The 19,997-nt window shown below is 39.5% G+C and overlaps 1 protein-coding gene across 1 annotated transcript in view; it reads right to left on the bottom strand.

Moving 5' to 3' along the window:
* NUFIP2 (nuclear FMR1 interacting protein 2) overlaps nucleotides 1-18,697 on the bottom strand; it is a 29,048-nt gene extending 10,351 nt beyond the window's left edge. The window contains exons 1-2 of the mRNA XM_079903961.1: nucleotides 18,350-18,697; nucleotides 11,478-13,202 (exon numbers count right to left, since the gene is read on the bottom strand). Coding sequence (XP_079760087.1) covers nucleotides 11,478-13,202; nucleotides 18,350-18,629 — 2,005 coding nt within the window. The 5' untranslated portion in view covers nucleotides 18,630-18,697. The remainder of the gene's footprint in view (nucleotides 1-11,477; nucleotides 13,203-18,349) is intronic.
* Between the last annotated feature and the right edge of the window lie 1,300 nt (nucleotides 18,698-19,997).

Raw genomic sequence — 19,997 nt, 5'->3', positions numbered from 1 at the left:
CAAAGAAGGAAAAAAAGGATTACTTTTATACACCAAGTTTTGTAGAGCAAAGTTTAAAGCTATGCTTTTCACTTTAAACCTAAAAAACCTAGACGGATTATTGCTGGGCTGGCGGTAGGGCTGGGTTCTATGAAACCCAGACAAAATATTCATATTTTCCTTTAATTCTTGAGCGTGTCATTGAGATGGCCTTAAATGTTGATTACAGAAAATCAATTATTACCTGAAATCAAATTGCCAAGAGAACAATCTGTCTGCACAAACAGTAAAGATATGCACATGCATGCTACAGATAAAATGATTTTTTTGTAATAGCTCATTGTTATTAAAAAACACCAAGTATTTTTTGTCAACCCATCATCCTTCAACAAGGTGCCGACGTCTTTTGAATGAAGCATTCATCAAATTTAATTAAGCTTGACACTTAAAATGCCTTATTAAAATTTTACTTAACTCTGTGTTATAGGTAAGTAGTTCTCTCCTACAAACCCAACCTACTCTTCTTAACCCATAAGGTCAAAATGTCAATCCATACCTATTTATTAATAACACACAACCCTTATCTGTTCCAATTCCATTCAAATGTGATCATTTACAATGTGCCTATTTTAGTATCTTAGAATAAGGGAAGTAGGTACATGACCAAACTGTAGTGACATACAGAGAGAGGGCAAGAAAAACTCTACCTGGAAGCATAAGAAAAAGCTTCACAGAAGGGATATTTGAAGCCTTGAGGAATAAGACAGTAGACGACTATTACACCACAAGAACCTAAGAACTGTTCCTTGAAAGGAGATTAATGTAAACAAAAACTACTTAGTAATGGGAATGACCTATAACTAACACTGAGAATAAGTGCTCTTCCACGGCCCTATAACTACCATTTTGAAAAGACAAAAAGGTGATTTTTATTCTGTATAACTGGACTGTCTGTAATTGTATTCTATAATTTATCAGCAGCCAATTATAGTTAAGGAAAAATAAAACTGGAGCTCATTAAGATCAGATACATCTGAACATGGGTTATAGTTAAGGTACAATATAATAGCTCCCCCGGGCTAAAAGGAAGTAAGTGTCGTCTAGATCTAAAATTATTACTTTTTGTTTTATGTGAATGGATGGGGTCAGGGAATGGTAGAATCACATTCTCCCTGCCCCCACCCCATCAAACTCACTTCTAAAAAACCTGCTAAGATTTTTTGAAAATTTGTCAAAATTGGATGTTTGGAGTAATGGGTTAATTATTCAAAATGATCAAAGAATTACCCAGATAAAATCCCATTCAAGGTATCACAGCAATTCCCTGATTAAACAAAGACTGGGAATAATGCACTGGTTGCCACTTGGTCCAAGAGCTTAGATGGATGCTATGGCCTTTAAATTGCTGAGCAGATGCCCATCTAAAGATTGGCAGGAAAATTCCCATCTCCTAGGAGGTCTAAGGAGAGAGAATTGCAACCAGTCTAATCTGGGAAAAAAAAGAAGATATATCAGGAAAGGAATTCTAGTCATGGCACTCATGTATCTATCACTTCAATATAATTTCTAATCCCACTAGTTTCAGGCAATTAGGAGTAGCTGCAATAGTCATTAGAGCTGTTATCTACAAACTTCTGGATCTCAGAATGGCTTACTTTAAGAAGTCCAAAGATAAGCCTTCCTTTGGTTGACCTCACTACAGAAAAAATTAATCCAACCACCTTTCCCCCTTTTAAAGTACAGAAATCTCCCATTTTGCAACAGATAAATTCCTGAGTTGTGTATACACAGATTACTTGATGCTCATTATTTAAAGTCTGCTTAATGCAAAGATACATCTATATTTAGTTGTATGTTGAGAAAAGAAAAGAACAATAGAACTTTTCATTGTTATAGCCCGCCTATGCTATAACATTTTCCTTTCTCTTCCCAGCCGAAAACCTCAACCTGCCGCTGCCCCACCCTGTTTTTGTGGGGGGGGGGGGGGAGAAGGGCACTACATTCAAGAGTCACAGTAGCAGCGTACTATTGTACTTCTAAAGCTGAGTAAACATACACATTTAGAATAAAGACAAAAATAACTATTTGCAAACATCCCATTTCTTTAGTGGATTGAAGACATTTCCTTAGCTTCAACTAGGACATTCAGTTTTACATTCTACTCTAATAATTTTAAATTATTTCTGGCAAGAAAATTTTATTACCCTCAAATATGGGCTCTGGACTAATGAATTTGACTATGACTCCTGAGGAGGGAAAAGGGATGCTGACTTAGCTAAAAAATTAGTCATGGGCCAGCCTAGCTTCCAGCCAGGAAATCAGCATTATCTGCAGTGTTGTACTGAGAAATGAATGCAATTCCCCTTCCTGCTATTTAATATCAATTACTTCTGTAACTAGTAGCAACTTGATCTCCTTGACTAGAATTTAATGTTTCCATGAAACTCCAAGTTAAGATGAAAAAGAAGGGGAAATAAATCAAATATTGTTTGCAGGATTATATGCCATGCTTCAACCACTCTAAAAAGACTAACAAGAAGCTAGTGACAGAGAATACATGGGAAAGAACTGAATGACATTTTGCCCTCTTTTAGGTTACAAAAGTTTGGATTCAGACATTAAATATGAAATGAGTTTCTGTTTAACTTTATAACAAGAGAAGCTGAACAAGTATAAAGAAGCCTACAGAAGGCACCTTCAACTATACAGAATCATAACATAGCATAACATTAATCTTTTTACTTTTAACACTGCCCTCTTCTACACACATGCACTCACACACACACGTCTAACTTCCCAGTTCTTTTAAAACAGGAATCACATCATCCAATTATGTAAACAGTTATTGAGAAACAGCCACAGGGCCAAACTTGGTAGGCAATTTTGTCATGATTCTATCATTTAAACTACCACCACCCAAATTTGAAATTTTACTGTATCAAAATTTTAAAAATTCAAATATTTAGTAATGCCACTCAAATGAATAAAATGTAACATTCAATTTTCTAAAGCAGACTACCTTCTATGTAGTTCCCTATCTCAAGGCTTCCTGTAGTAAATGTCCAATTACCTACAAGTTCTATATTCCAAGTGGATTAAAAAGCACTACTTAGGGGATAGGGATATAGATGCAAAAACAGAAAGAAATGCTCTGCTTCTGTGAGCTTAGTAGAGTAGGTAGGTAGCTTTTCTAGGTAGAAGAAACATCAGCACAAACAAAGCTTGATGGTATTTTAAACAAGGTGTGCTAATTTAAAGCAGTCAGCCAACTGGGTTCTACATACCACTTGTTTTTGCAAATAAAGTTTTACTGGAACAGAGCCACGCCCACCGCTTTTGTGTACAAGGCTGAACCAATAACAACAGAGACTGGCTCACAAAGCCTAAAATATTTACTATCTGGTCCTTTATAAAACAAGTTTCCTGACCCAGGCTTTAGCAGTCACAGGTAATTTAGTAAGTCACTAAGAGGAAAAGATTCAGACAAAGAACACTATTCAGGGAACAAAGCTGAAAGTCATCAAGAAGGAAAGATTTAGACAAAGAAAAATGCCTTTTTGCTATTTTGGGGAAAGAGCACAAAGCATTCATAAAGAAAAGTTTGTTATTTAATTACATCGGTGAAGGGAACCTACTGAAGAAATATGAGGTTATTAACTAAATATTAGGAATGATTCCTCAAGGCAGCTGAAGAGAATGGATGAAATGACAATACAGAAAAAGAGCCCAGTAAATGTTACTGCATAAGTAAAGAATTTAGGACAGTTGTATTAGAGATAGAAAAGAATGGAGATGTTAGAGAGGATCCATATAAACCTAACGATAAGGGTTGTATTTGTATTGTATGTTAATTCACTGAGAGAGAAGGCAAGAAAGAAAGAGCAGGTTTTGGGAAAAAAATGAATTCAGTTTTACAAACACAGAATTGGTGTGATGTTGAATTGAATATACGTGGTCTGAACTCAGCAATAAAAGCAGCTGAAGAAGTCTTAAGCTTAATTCACAGCAACAGAATTAAATGAGATTACCCAGGAGTTCAAAAGCATGAAAAGGGGACTGAAGGAGCACCAACATTTGAGAAAAAGAGAATGATACCAGGAAGGTTATATCAAACATACAGGAAGTAGGAAGAGTGGGTAGAGTTAAGGAAATGGAAACTAGAGAATTCAGGGAGGGAGTGTTCAACTACTGCAACTCTTACCCAAGGTTAAGACATTTGTAACTTTCTAGTTACCTATCCCCTTTTCTCTAGCCCAGTGCCACTGCCCTGGTTCAAGCAGTGGTATCCTATGCACATTTCTGAAGTTGTCTTTTAACTGCTCTCTTATGCAGTTAACTGAGCCTCACTTTCTATTTTCTACACCATGGTTATAATTCTCTTCCTTTAAAAATATAAATCTGAAAGTGACCACACTGCTCAAAACATTTCAATGGATTCCCACTTGCCTACATGGAGACTGGTTCTGTGTATGTCTCATATAAAATTTATTTGTAGGGCGTCCTTGGTGACGCAGTGGTTAAGACTCTGCCTGCCAATGCAGGGGACGCAGGTTCAAGCCCTGGTCCGGGAAGATCCCACATGCCATGGAGCAACTAAGCCCATGTGCCACAACTACTGACCCCGCGCTATAGAGCCCGCGAGCCACAACTACTGAAGCCTGCACCTAGAGCTGGTGCTCCACAACAAGAGAAGCCACTGTAATGAGAAGCCCGCGCACCACGACAAAGAGAAGCCCCTGCTCTCTGCAACTAGAGAAAGCCCGCACGCAGCAACAAAGACCCAAAGCAGCCAAAAATAAGAAATGAAATAAAAAATAAATTTCTAGCATTTGACACAGTGGCTGATACATTAATAAATTCAATGACTAAGTTAAAGATTTAACTTGCACCATTCACCTTCCTTGAAACAAACTGAATAACTGGCAATCTTCAAACACTATTTCACTTCCACCTAAAATATTCTGACTCTCCTTCTACAAATAAATAAGCCAACCTTCACTTCTTTTTTGAATCCTGACTACCCTCATCCCCTGACCCCACCCATTCACCTTAGCAGTTTCTCTATATTCTAAATGCATTTTTCTATAGAGGAATGACACTAGTAATAAATTTCTTTCCATATGTTTCCCCATCAGACTGAGTTCCTTAATAACATGAACCCTCTCTTTTCATCTGCTTATCACCACACACAGTGCTTGACATAGTAAATAAATATTGATTTGAACGGAATACTACTCATAAATCAGTCAAGGAAGTAATAATATAGAAAAGTAGTTTTAGGTAGACCCATTTGAAACTGCTATTATTCAACCTGTTTTGACCTACAAAAACAGCAATTTCATATGGTTCAACCAAATAGATTAATCTTCTAATTCTAAAATCCTTCAAAGAAAAAGACTGAAGAGGGTTAAAGCTAACTAAAAGCTTAACTGTTTGCCTTTAAAACTGAAAGATACTACTGTCCCAGTTTAATAGAACATTTAAAAAAAATCATTTATAAACATTTTAAGAAGCACGTAATGGCTCCCCACAAAAAGAAATCATATATAAGGCAAAACAAGCTGATTCCCACAACTGAGAACCCCCAGATCAATTTATCAGTAATCATGCCTTCCAACCCCTTATTAAGACATTTTAGATCAATTTCTGTAAAATTCTGCAAGGGTGGTGGCATAAATTTAAATTCTTTTTCTCTAGTTTAGATTTACCTGTCTTTTGATGATTTCTGGCTATCCCAACACTGTGTTTTGCTATCCTGACTTCCTCCTTCTCAACCAGTCACTGTACCTACCTACCTATTCTTTTGCTTGTCAGAAATTTCTCCCCACCCTTTTCTTTTTCTTTTCATTTTGACTATACCCATAAAGAAATATCGTACATTTTCAAGTAAAGTTGATTAAGGTAGTTGTTAAGTCACCACCTTTTCAGTAGATGCTTAATGAACTCTTCAGTGTATCAATCTCAATCCTACATTCCCAATTTGGAGCAACACCAACAGACAACAGAATTGTCTGGACAACCTCTAAATACACACAATCGAAACTTGGAGCACTTATTCTATTCCAGATTACTTTTAAAGGTTAAATATCAAATTCAAGTTGCTTACAATGAAACTGCCACTACTATGAAAGTAACAGACAATTTCTGTTTTTATAGCATGGGTGATTACTTCCCTCAGGACTTCAGCTAATGAAATCTAGGGGTTAAATTTTAGCTTCTATTAAATTCCTTACAAGTTACCTTCCAGATTAGTACCAAATTACTGTACTCATAAAGCAGAATTAATGAGAAATCAAGTACCCAGTATGGATGTTAAAATGGAAAGTCACTGGGAAAAAAGGATCTCACACAATTATTAAGAATTACTTGTCACATACGTTCCTATATGTTTCATACTACAGAAAGGGGAAAAAAGGACTCTTCCCAAATATAGGATATTCAGCTAGGACTGAAACCAAACTCAAATCTGCAGGTACCTATTAATAAGAATATTAGAAAGATAGCTTTGATGGCACAATTATGGAGCAAATGCAATACAGTGAAAAGGCTTATTAAGCACTGTGTTAACGGGAGAAAATTTAATATTCAGATCTTTTTGTGAACAAATATATAAACTGTATGTATAGTTCCCATCAGTTTTATGGATCAACTTAATTAACCATAACTTGCCTCCTCAATATCCTGTTTCCCTTGGGAGATTGGGATTGACATATATACACTAATATGTATAAAATAATAAGAACCTGCTGTATAAAAAATACATAAATATTTTTTAAAAATCCTGTTTCCCATTATCCTGCAGATGTAGAAATATTTATCAGTTCCCTCTTGCCCTTACCCAATCTAAAAACTTTAAAAAAAAATAAATGTTTGTTCATTTTTGGATAAATAATACATTCACATGACTGCAAATACAAAGGGGAAACCTTTGTTACTTCTCTGCCGGGACTATTCCAAGAGTCTGACTAATCTTTTACTTCTAGTCACCAGAAAAATGGCTTCTAATCTACTCTACAAATTGGTGCCACATTAATCTACCCGAACAGAGATCTACAAGTCAATTGTTTAATACCAACCCAGTTTTTACAGCAGTTGAGCACAATCTGGTAACACAAAACAAAGGCTGATATACTTATTTTATAAAATTAGAAAACCCAGGCCTAAAAATGATAAATGATTTGCCTAAGTACATAGGAATTAGGAATAGCATTAAAATCCCTGTCTTTTGTCAGTTTAAATTACTTCATTCTACCTGCCTATCTCCCTGATATTCAGTGGCTCCCTCTGCCTCCAGATGGAAATTAAAAACCTCCATGATCTGGCAGCAATTTACCTTCCTTCTCTTTTATATCCCCTCACCACATCCAAAATGGATATCTTCCTACCTTACTTGTTTTCCAACTTTTCTGTTCTTTATCTTTCTGTTCTCTGTATTTCCATTAAGTCAAAAATCTTACCCCCATCCATCAAAATCCAGTTCAAATGCCACTGCCTCCAGGAAAACATACCCTGCATTTACTCTTCCTACCTTTACTCCAGTAAGAAACTCTCTCTCCCCCAACTAAAATCTCTTATTTTTATCCTTCTTATGACATTTAAAATCCTTGCCTTAAAATTTGTTTATTGTTTTCTCCTCTACTGAAGTTCTTTAAAGGAAAAGACTCATCCTGTGAAAGCAAGTCTTTCACAACTAGGCCTATGGTAGGTACAACATTAAGAGGAAAACAAATTATTGCACAACTCCTTAGAAGTACAGAAAACTGTGACAGAAAAGAAAAAAAAAAGAATTAAGCTGAGGAAAGTTCTCTATAGACCTAGAGTCCCAATCCTAGTCGGCAATTAGAACCACCCAGTGAGTTAAAAATTTTTTTCAATCCAGGACCCAACTCGAGTGGATCAAACCACTTATGCCAATAACCTGCCACCTGTGGAGGTAATACATAAACAATTTTTAAAAATTTCATGCAATAGCCTAGAGCTGCCTTAGGAATATTTTATACTAGACAGCTTTCATTTTGACTCACCCCAACCATCAAAAATTAAATCTTACACTATTTATCTCCCCTGCGTCTCTATGTGCTGGGTAAATTTTATCAAATCAAATTATTTAATGAATACTCCAAAATGTCAGCATTTTGAATGCTTAATATCCTTTAGTGCAGTATTAGCCAGGCAAGATAAATTAACTGGTTTAAATTAACACATTAACCACACAACTCACACCAATCAATGTTACTTCTTGGCTTCAAATGACTTTAGACCATTTCAAAACTAAAGATATCACCTCAGAAAGTTAGGATCTAGTATTCTAAGCCTTTGACAACAAATCAAAGAGTTCTACTAACTAAGCATTCTGAGTAATTACTTTGAAGGTGGCAATGGTTATACGTCTTGGGTATGTGCATTAAAAGCCATCACCCTAACATACTCAAAGTATCAATGAGTAAAATGCTGATACCTGGAATTTGCTTTTAAAAACTCCTAAGAGTGTGGAGGTGGGTAGATGAAATAAGAATGACAATGTTTTCTAAATGTTCAAGCTGGATGATGGGCACATTGGGGTTCACTGTACTATTTGGCTCCATTTTTAAATATACATAAATATATTTATATACTTATATATACTTAAGTTTTTCATAATCAATTAAAAAATTATCACTTTAAAGTTTTAATTCAAGTGTCACTTGAGATAAATAGGAGAAGAAGACCTACCTCTTAACTTAAATACTGGTACTGCTATGTCATGGTACAATATTCCCCCCAAAACCACAAAGATTACTTCTTAAGAAGAGTACTTCTTAAGAAGACTTCTTTTCTTAAGAAGTCTTACTTCTTAAGAAGTTAGTAGCATATTTATATCAAAAGCTATAAGAAAAATCCCAAGAACAAGAATTCCCATCAATTCCTTTTTTATGCCTCACTGTATCTTCATTTCACATCCCTCAACTAAACATTCAGATTTTTTAAATCTGCAGTAACTAATGTTTAAGACCACAGGTAATTAACATTTAATCTAAAAAATGTGCCATTCCTGTCAAACTGACATAATGCACCCTCCTACCCACTATTTCCAAATAAAGTTGCTGAAGGGCTTATTTTTGAAGTTAGGATGTATGCACAGAACTTCCAATTCTAAGTCTAACTTCATTCAACTTACTCAGTACTAGTTTACTTTTGAACATTTAAAGATCATACTAAAGGATCAAGAAAATAATACAAGTGCTCTTTTAAAGGATAGTCCAATAAGCCCCACTGATTATTGCCTCTTTTAGAATTTTAGAACACTTGAAAAAAGGGCAAGCCTTCCTTTAAGAAAAAGATCTTCGTATCTTCAAAAGGTTGTGACCAAAACAAATTCAAATAAAAGAAAAATTAGTGACCTAATGGATTTGGTAGGAATTCAAAGAACCTGCCACTTTGGGACCTAATTGAACTGAATATTACCTGTTTGTTCTAGGAAGGAAAATAAAAAAATCAATACCAATTTCATCTCAATAATGTCCAATTACAAAACTCAAACTGATGCACTTTACTAAAGCAAATCTTTCAGTTACCTCAGCAAAAGTAAGTACAACTGCATCCATGTAGGGGTATTTAGCTTATCTAAATACCATGGATTTCACAGTTAGTTAGCCCATCTATAGGACAAGTGCATACACAGAATACCTAAGAATAAACAGAAGTTAATACTGCCATTTAAAAAGGCCTGCATTTCTCCATAATAAACATCATACATAATACCAACAACCAAGCTCCCAATGGAACAACTTGTCCCAGAATTTTTCCAGGTTGTGGGAGAACATAACACATCTCAGGCTCACACAACCACCACCAGTATAAAGTAAAGATTTTCCAAGTACAGCGGTCTCTGGAGGGCAGATGGCACAGAAAATATCAAAAACACCCAACTCCCCTGGCAGAATTTAACATATAATTAATCAATGTCTTAAGAAACTAAGTATTTCTTTTTTACCCTAACTTTCCTAAAAACACCCAGCTCTTGATTAACGCGTATTTACTTCCGAAGAGCAGTGCTGGAGAAAAATGAAAACAGGTAATTTTATCTGCCAGGATTTCTACTCCTAAACTCCCAGAAGGCAATTCTACTATTTACTCCTATTTTTTAAAGGAAGAAAAATTTAAAAGGATATCTGCTTATTTTACTAAATGTCTTACAATCTGCAGCTAAAGTATGGAGACTAGGTAATTTGCTTAGAAGTCACATAAATAGCTTTGTTATTCATCTATGAGGCAGTGATTCTTCCAGGGAGAATATGGTAATTACCTTACCCCTATTATCTGATATGCTATCTCTTTGCTGCAGTTGCAAATCATTGCCTAATGAGCTACTGTTAAAAATGGGACTGTGCAGTATATATTAGGCATGTGCATGCACGCATGGGGTGTAGATTTCTGTTAGGGGAGGTGGGGGAGGTAGAGAAGGAAAACTGAAAACCACTGTTCTCCAAAGCACAGAGGTACTTGTAACATCATTTGTAAACATCATTCATGAAACAAAAAACATTGTTTTAAGTGGGAGTTTGGGATTAGCATATGCAAATTGGTATATATAGAATGGATAAACAACAAGGTCCTACTGTATAGCACAGGGAACTATATACTCAATATCCTGTGATAAGCCACAATGGAAAAGAATATGAAAAACAATGTATATATGTATAACTGAGTCACTTTGCTGTACAGCAGTAATTAACACAACACTGTAATTCAACTATACTTCAATAAAAAATAAATTTTAAAAAACGGCTACAAAAATACTGCAAAAACAAACAAACCAAAAAAACATTATTTTAAGGATTTAAATTAGTTATGCCAAATAGCAAATTTTTCCTTAAGACACAAATAAGCCTTATCCTAAGAAGATTATTAACATGGAGCTTGAAAGATATCTGGTTCTTTTTTAACATGGGCTTTGGGGCTGTGACAGGTGCAGACTCCCAAGAGCCTGGTCCATACAATGATGATTGTACCTGCCATTGTAGTTTGATTATTTTCTAGCTACCTTTTAGCACCCGTTATTCCTTCTTATAAGAGAAAAAATTAGTTGACACTCCACCTTTTTGGACTCCTCCAAAACACTGCTCCTACTCATTTTAAGCAAATTAGAACAAACAAGTGAGCTCACTAATAAAGCAGCATATGATATAAAAAGCAAAGGAGAGGCAACACCTGTTCAAAGAAAAAATTTAATATTCCTTGAACAAAAGGCAGGAGGTCAATTATCCTTGTCTATATAAAAAGAAACACTTTTAAGTTGGAAAAGTGAACATTCCTTCTAAACCTTAACCATACTGTTTTCAAAGACCCTGAATTAGAGTCTGATATCAGCTGCTTATCAACATTGTTATTCTCAACTAAGCTCTGGAATTCTTAAAGAATCTCATAGTAGCTTCCAAATTTCACTCTTAATACAACAGGCAATAAATGTACATTAAAATGACCAGTAAGAACCTTCATATAGGAAACAAATAAGTTACCTTTAGTGTGATATACAATAGCAGCCCTCAGGTCAAAAGAACCCCAGCTATCATTCCTTTCTAGGCCTCTCTGGTATCTCTGTTCTTTGGCGGAGCCTAACAAAGTGTTCGTAGGAGACGCCAGAGGATTTTGATTTTCTATCTCATAGTCCTTTGAGAGAAACACTAAAGCACCTTGACTACTGGTGTCTGCTTTTTGCAGGTCACCTATATGACTGGGTTCCAAGGATAAGGCTCCACTCTCACTAGTAGTCCCAGATTTTAGAATGCTACCCAGAACTTGAGGACTAGTCCGTTTTTCCAGCTCATAAGCCTTGGGAAACACAGGATGCTCAGTTCCTGAGGGGATTATTTCAGCACCCTGTGAAACCAAAGTGGCAGGATATTCCCCTTGAAATGTCACCTCCATCACTTTATGATCTGATGATTTCCCAATAACAGTCTCAGGGCCAGCACTGGGCTCATTGATAAATGATAAACCCCACTGATTCTGGAAGATATCCCCCAGGTTTTGCTGATCTGTCTGAGAGGGTAGATCCACTTGTGCTGTGCTCAACAGCACAGTTTGCATATTTGAAGGGTAGATAAAAAGGCTGGACTTAATTTGTTCAACAGCTGCTGAAGTCAGACTCATGTCTTGGAGAACTGAATCAGTCCCAGAAGAGATGGGTGTTAGAGTATTAGCAGCAGTAGTTAGCAGTGGCTGACCCCCAGGAGAATACACACTTGCATCAGTCCCTGCTAAAACTGGCCCATTAGAGAAGCTGGCCGAAGTAACAGATTTCAGCGCTGACATAGGGACCTGGGATAATCGACTTGAAGATTGGGTCTGAGTTTCCCCAGTAGATGACGAAGAGGATGAAGATGAAGATGGTGACACGGAAGAGTTCTGTACAGTTTTGTTGAGGTTTTCCTTAACTTTGCTTGCATAACTTATTTTAGGAACTATTTTAGCACTGCTATTGTCCACTGGAAAAACTGGGGGTGGTTTAAATAGGGTCCACGAGTCCTCTTTGGAGGCAACAGCAGAAGTATGCTTTCCTTTAGGCCGATCATCAAACTTTTTGCTGCTCACACCAGGCTTAATATCAGAGCTTTTCCTCAGCATATCACCCACAGCAGGTTTTCCTCGACTTGGTCCTCCAGGCCCAGTTTCATACTTCCAAATGGGCTTTGAACCATCTACTCGATTTCCCTTTTGTTCACTGTAGTCAGGCTTGAAAGTTTCAAGTCCCTGTTTTAAGGTTGGGACATTGGTCTCTTGTTGCATTATTTTGTCCTGCACTAAATTAAGGTTTTCACAACCCTTGGCACTATTGCGCCTAGCTTTCCTTTTTTTAGGAGTGGTATATCCGCTCTCAGATCCACTACCATCATTATCTGCTCCTTTGCCCATATAACCATTAGCAATATAGCCAGAATTATTTGTTACAACACCATTTGGAATTGCTACGGTATCAGTCTTGTCTACAGATTGGTTCTCTCCGGATTTATTTTCATAAGACTTCCCATTCTTTTTGTCCATACTGTTTTTCTGAATGAAATTCCTGGTTTTAATTCCTGCTTTCCCAAAGGTGCTGGACTTTACAGTCTGCTTCAGATTAGTGTCTACAACTTGTTGGTTGCCATTGAGGACCCTGGAAATAGGGTTGGTGGCTTCATCAGAACCCAGGTTCTTTAAAGATATTTCTCTTTCTCCAGCATTACCATTTAGTTCACCATAGCCTAGGGAAAAAAAGGTTAAAAAAATTACAATATGTACATAACACTTAACAACTATTCATTTACAACGCACTAGACACTATGACTTCAGCTTTATGTTATTATTTCATAACTCTATGAGAAAACACTTGTCAGTCCCATTTCACAGATTAGGAAGTTTACTAAGCAAGAGACAGAACTGACCTGGTATCAAACCAGAGTCTAAGGTCAGAAAGAAGATGACATCTTAAGCATAATATCTCTCACCTAACAGGATCAACCTTCCCATCATTCTCACAAGGCTGTTGTAAAATTTCCTTTATAGGGACTTCCCTGGTGGTCCAGGGGTTAAGACTCCATGCTCCCAATGCAAGGGGCCCAGGTTCAATCCCTGGTGGGGGAACTAAGATCCCACATACCATAACTAAACACTGCGCGCTGCAACGAAGACCCAGTGCAGCCTAAATAAATAAATAAACAATTTAAATATAAACAAATAAGTAAAATTTTTTTACAATTAAGAACAGAGCTACCTTCTGGGAAAAATCAAGTTATACTGATACAGTAAATCTAAGTATTACAACAAAATTAAAGATTCCACTTCTATGAAACCATACATGGCTGGTGGTCACCATAAGCAGTTCCTATTGCATTCTGTGAAACAAAAATCTAACACTTGTGAACTTTTTCAAAAGTGGTCTTGGGCTTCCCTGGTGGCGCAGTGGTTAAGAGCCCGCCCGCCGATGCAGGGGACACGGGTTCGTGCCCCGGTCCGGGAAGATCCCACATGCCACGGAGTGGCTAGGCCCGTGAGCCATGGCCGCTGAGCCTGCGCGTCCGGAGCCTGTGCTCCGCAACGGGAGAGGCCACAACAGTGAGAGGCCCATGTACCGCCAAAAAAAAAAAAAAAAAAAAAGTGGTCTTAAATTCATTGACACTTCCCAGACATTAAATCATACTACTACTGTATGAAACCCAAGCACCTATGTACTAACTCTTATAGATACATTTTCTTCATTTTATATTTGGGTAAACAGACTCTCAGAGAAATTAAGGGACTTGCCCAAGTCACAAAGTGGAAGAACTGGAAAGCTGAACTCCAGTCTGTCTGGAACATGGTTTCCCATCACTATGTCATACTGCCTAACCAAATGATTCAGTAAGATACTAACAAAACTACAATGAACGGTATCTAATTTGAAAAAGTGTTATGGTATTCAAGTTTAATTTAAGAACTTCAGTCACCAGAATCAGCTTATTACTATAGGTGATTCAGCCGGGTCAACAACTTTTCTCACTTCCTTACTAGTAAAATAGCATTACAACTTATCTACCTTACTGTGAAATGTTCCCTAAAGCATCTTGAGGTCAAGTCATTAGAAACAGATACATGATCCAAGAGAAGGATGGATACAGACACACACTCACACTCATTTAAGGCAGCTTTTCAGGGGGTGGGGGGGAAATCCAATAGTATTTAGTATTCCTAGTATTTAGTATTCCAAAAGGAATAAATAATTTGTCACTCTCATTCATTCTCTTGGGCCTTTAGCCTGTCAAGGCTAAAAGGCACATGAGCTTGTATTTTCTTGTCTTGAGATTTGTTTTAATTTCCAATATGGTAAATATCAATAGACATAATCCACATCAAAAGCTCTTTGTATACTTTAAGAGTATAAGGGACACTAAGATTTTTTCTAAGGCCTGAGAACCATTGTTTTAAAAGAACTTGATGTGAAACAGAACAAACTGAGAAGATTCACAACACTGTTTACTATAATTTTAAGTCACTCCACATCAGAGAAATGAGCAAATTATATAAACTTTCAGGAAATAACTTAAGAAAACATACTTAAGGCATAATCATTCTTGAGATATAGTGGCACAGAACTTGTTTCATGAGAGAATATATTTTGTAGAAGTTCTTAACTTCTGTAAAGGTACATTTTATTTTTTGGCTGGCTAAAAAAGCTGATAGCCAATCAAATCAAACTTTTGGTGGAAAAATTCTATGAAACAGCAGAGATCACTGCTTAGGATGTTTTCTAAAAGGTTCTTATTTTTCTCCAGAAAAGCAGAAATTTCGACAGAGACTCTCAACGTTTTTTAACAGATACAAGTTTACCAGTGCACAACTCTAGACCAATGAGAACTATATATACCATTTAACATACTAACAGGCTAAAACAAAGGCTTGTACCCTTGGGCCAATTAGTCATAACTTTTCAGATCTCAAACATAAGCAGTCTTAAACACAAAAATAAATAAATAATCCAAAGTCCAAACTAGTTGGACCAAAGCCAAGACTTTAAAATAAAATTTTTCCTATTTAATGGCTCTGATATCAGAAATCACCAACTTAAAAACCACCCAGAAGCCCCTATACTTCCGCCCCCCAAGTTTTAACAACAAAAAATATTTCTCATTTAACCATATAAAAATTTTCCCATGGCAACTTTGTTGGTTGCAAAAAGTCTGCCGAAGAGACATTTTCTTTTAAAAATTTAGATATTGAAAGAAAATGTAAACACTATAGAATTACTGAGAGAAATCAAAAGTCTCCAAGTGCTTTTATTATTTAGGGTTGCCATGCTAAAGCACCTAACCCTACTTCAAAAGGACTCAGCAGAACTGGAGTTCTGATAAATCTAGCTTTTGGATTAGTATCTGAAATTACCGAATGAATTTGCATTTGTCCCTCTCTTGCTCCCTCTTCTGGATAAAGAAAAATTGTTACTCTTTACAGGTTTATGGGTAATGGGTCATAAAAGCCCACCTCGACACGTTACAGACACATTTCAAAAATCCTCACAAGTTTTCTTAATATATTAGCACTATGCATGCTGAAGCAACAGTGGTGTGACCAGGCCACACAAGAAAAGCTGCTCGCCCCAATTGTTTACATTCTCTCAGAACTGCTAAACCCAGTTTCCCCTATTTATTCCCTTTCAGGATAAGACAAACTATTATAATTTGAAGGATGCCACCTTGAATGGTTCAGGGGCTGCCCCCATAAGTAGAGAGGAGTCCTGCAGGAGTATATTAATACCTGACAGACAAAACTGAATTTTCCAATCTGAACTGTAATACTGCCTTATAGTCCAAGTAACCATAGTAAGATTTTTTTCACCTTAAGTTGAAAAAAACCTAACGTTAAAAAGATCTAGTATTATATAGTTTCTAACAGTTTTTAAACTGTTCCAAATCCTTAGGATTAAATACTCAACAAATTTAATGTTCATTTCTACTGCACACCATCAGTCCCTACCACCCCCCAAAATGGAAAAGCTGACATTCCAATTTCACTCTTCAAGTACTATTAAATCTGCAACAGAAAAGCAGTTTTTCTCCAGCTCTCAGTAACTGCTTATATCAAATTTGACACGCAGGATTTAACATTCATTCTCCTACCGTTTCAACTTATAAAGAATCATTATTTTTTTTAATCTGCGTGGTTATAAACTTTTAAGTTCATTTCTTTTCAAATGTTTTCTAAAATGACTTTTGCCCTCAATTTAACATTTGTTAAAAAGAAGAGTTTGGGGATCCATATCGGTTTTAAAATCGGAAAACACCTTTCCTTTCTAACATGGAAAAAAAGTCTCCTCCCAGGCAAGATGGTAGTGCACCAACCTCATGGATGAGCCACCTCGGTTCACCCTTAAGGGCAAGAAAAAGGGGTCAAAAAAACGTCGCCCTCTCTACCATTCAATCAAACATTTTTCTAATCTCTCTCCTCAAAACCTCTGCCCAAGCCCGGAAAATAAATGTTGGGGTGGTTGGAGAGAGATAGAACAAGCGTTTTTTTTTGTAAAAATGAGCTGCTAGAAGGAAAGGGCCCAAGTGAAAGCCTGAGAGGCGGAGTCGTGAGCGAACCTGGCAGGAGACGAGGTTCCTGTGGCAGAGAAACTCGTGACCGGGGAGCCTGGTTCCCGCTGGGTACCCCACCCGGTCTTCAGGCACCGCCTCTACCCAAAATGTATCCCTCCCGCCCCCCCGCCCAAGCCCTCCTGCCCCAGGAGCGCTCGCGGCCGCCGCCCGCGGCCTCCTTCTCCCTCAGCCCCGCTTCGAGGCCGGCTCCCCGCCCCGACCGCCCGCGCCTCCCGCCGCACCCGGGAGCGGGAAATGCGGCCGCCAGCACGCGGGGCCCGGCGCAGGCCGCTCCCCTCGTGGCCGCTTCCCTCCCCCACCCCAACCGCCCCCGCCCCTCACCCCAGGGACCCGCCCGGGGCCGCGCGGCCGCCACCGGGTTACACAACCCGGCCGGCGACGGGGGGAGGGGCGGCCGCGGGCCGGGGGCGGCGGCGCCCCCGCAGGGCGGGAAGCGAGGTGACGCCGAGGGGGATCCCCAGCCACCCGGCTCGGCCGCGCCGTGCGCCCCTCGACACTGTTCCCCCTCCGCTCTTCAGTGGGCCGGAGTCGGTGACAGGAATCGGCTTCCAACATGGCGGACAGGAAGCGGCCCCGCGAGGAGGAGAGAACATTCCAGCCGCGCCGGCTTTGGGGGGAGCGGGCCCGGGGCGCCGGCCTCGGGGGGAGCCGCGGGGATAGACTGCGAGGTGCGGTGCCCGAAAGGGGCGTCTAGGGGTGGAAATGACCCGAGAGTCGAGGGGTCCCAACCGCCCCCCCAGACGGGGAACCCCAAGGCCACAGGTGGGCTTGGGGTGGCGGGTGAGGGAGGACACTTCCTCAACTCTGCCCCCCTACCCTCTCATCGCCGTACGCAAAAGGGTCTCGCGACGCCACCCGAGTCGGAATTCGCTAGGCCTTCCTGAGTTACACCCGAAGGACTTTCCTGGGGGGGCGAGGTTCACCCCCAACTCAGGGCCCCCAAATTAGGGTCCCTCCGGGGCCGCAAGAAAGTAAACGAGAAAGGAATATAAGCCTAGACTTCCAAGGCCGACCCTCCGGGTCTCCCTCCAGTCCGGGCCGGGAAGGTCACACTGGCCTGGTTGGGCCTCTCCCATGCTGAGGAGAAGAGGGCGCTGCAAACCCCGGGGCCCAGCCCGAGCTTTCGGAGAATGAAAGGGGGCTTCCCCAGACCCGCAGGACACGGACACACACGCACACACACCCTGACCCCGTCCGCGTTTCCCCGATCCAGCCCCACCCCCATCTCCCCTACCCCCCCACCTCCATCCCCCTTCCCCCATTCGTCCTCCCTCCCGGACCTGTTTTCTTCTTCGGCGTTTCCTGGTGCTGCTGGAGGGCGTGTTTCTGCTCATGTTTCAGCGGCTTTGGCTGGGCCTTGGGGCTGCCCTCGGCTCCATGCTGCAGGTATTGGTGAGGCTGCTGGTGATGGTGGTGGTGATGGTGGTTGTGGCTGTGGTTGTAGAAATAATAATGGTGGTGGTGGTGCGACTGCTGCTGCTGTTGCTGCTGGGGGTGATGGTGCGGATGGTGGTGGCTGTGATGGTGCTGAGGCTGTGGCTGGCTGGGCTTCTCCTCCATTGAAAGCGGCTGGGACTCTCTAGCTGAGGCTGCGGGCTGCTGCACCGTCAGGATCTGAGACTGCTTCTCAGGGCTCACTCAGTATATCTGAGCGCGTCTCGCAAGCGCACTGGTTAACCGAGCGATTCTGCGAGATTGGCACCGCACCCCAGCAATCAGGAGCCACGCTGTGCCTCTGGCCCCGCCCCTAGCCCAAATCCTCTTTCCTTCCCCTTAGCCACTGCCTGCTGGCCAACGCCACTTACCCTATGCAACCTTACAGGGCCGGGCCTTCAACGTCAGCACTATGGCTCTCTCTTCTGTCGCTTTCTCTCCTTCACTGCGCAGTCTGCGAACAGCACTTTCTACACTTCTCGCCCGCAAGCTAGCTCATGTTGAGGGCAGCAGATTCCACTGGCGATTCCAGTGGCTCTGGGAGCCATCTGTTGGTTTTGCATCTCCTAGAATCTATTGGCTTTTTTTTTTCTTTCTAAATCCTTTTCCGGGTAACCAGAGGGGAAGCTCAATTCCCTTAACCCTGAGACCACTAAAGGGGCAATACAAAAAGAGGAAATAAATACATTTTTAAAAACACAAGAGCTTCGCAATCCAGTAGATCATTTTGTATTCTGGATTCATTTTGCTTTGTATTCATATGCTAATCTCTTCCTTTCCACGAAGGGATTATAGGATTCCACAATGGGGTATCTGTGTAATTTTCTAAAAGAGCACAAAGGGTTTAAATCATTGTTTCTTTGTAGTTGGAGGCAAGGGAGAGTGGGAGGAATGAAAATCTAAAATCTACACTGAAGTAGGTTTTTTTGTTTTGTTTTGTTTTGTTTTAACGCTGCAGGTGAGGTCAACTGTGGAACTAAGAAGGGTTTTAGAATGTGAAGAGTTTCAAGAGAGAAAGAGGGTGAAAGAGCACTTTAAAAGTTAAGTTAAAAATTTTTTTTTGCATATATGGAAAATATTGGAATTTAAAGAAATGCTCGGTTGCATTTTCTAATATTGATTTAACTTATCCTGCATTATCACATCACAGCCTGATTTTTAAATGTTTAGTCAGGTCAGTGGTTACTCAGGAAGGAAGAAAACGGTTGTGATGGGGGCACGGGGGTGCACTCTGATAATATTTTATTTCTTGACCTAGTTGGTGATTACACATATATTTGCTGTATAATTATTTCTTAAACTGAATATGTATGTATGTATAATACATTTTTCTCAATGTATGTTATACACTGGATTTTTTTAAATTTACCATAAAATATATAAGATTTACTATTTTACTCCTTTTTAAGTATGCAGTCCGGTGTCAGTAAGCACACACACTGTTACGCAACCATCATCACTGTCCATCTCCAGAACTTTTCATCATCAGAAAAT

Source organism: Stenella coeruleoalba (assembly GCF_951394435.1).
Source record: "Stenella coeruleoalba genome assembly, chromosome: 19".
Classification (NCBI taxonomy): Eukaryota; Metazoa; Chordata; class Mammalia; order Artiodactyla; family Delphinidae; genus Stenella; species Stenella coeruleoalba.
This window is presented reverse-complemented; position numbering and strand designations above follow the sequence as displayed.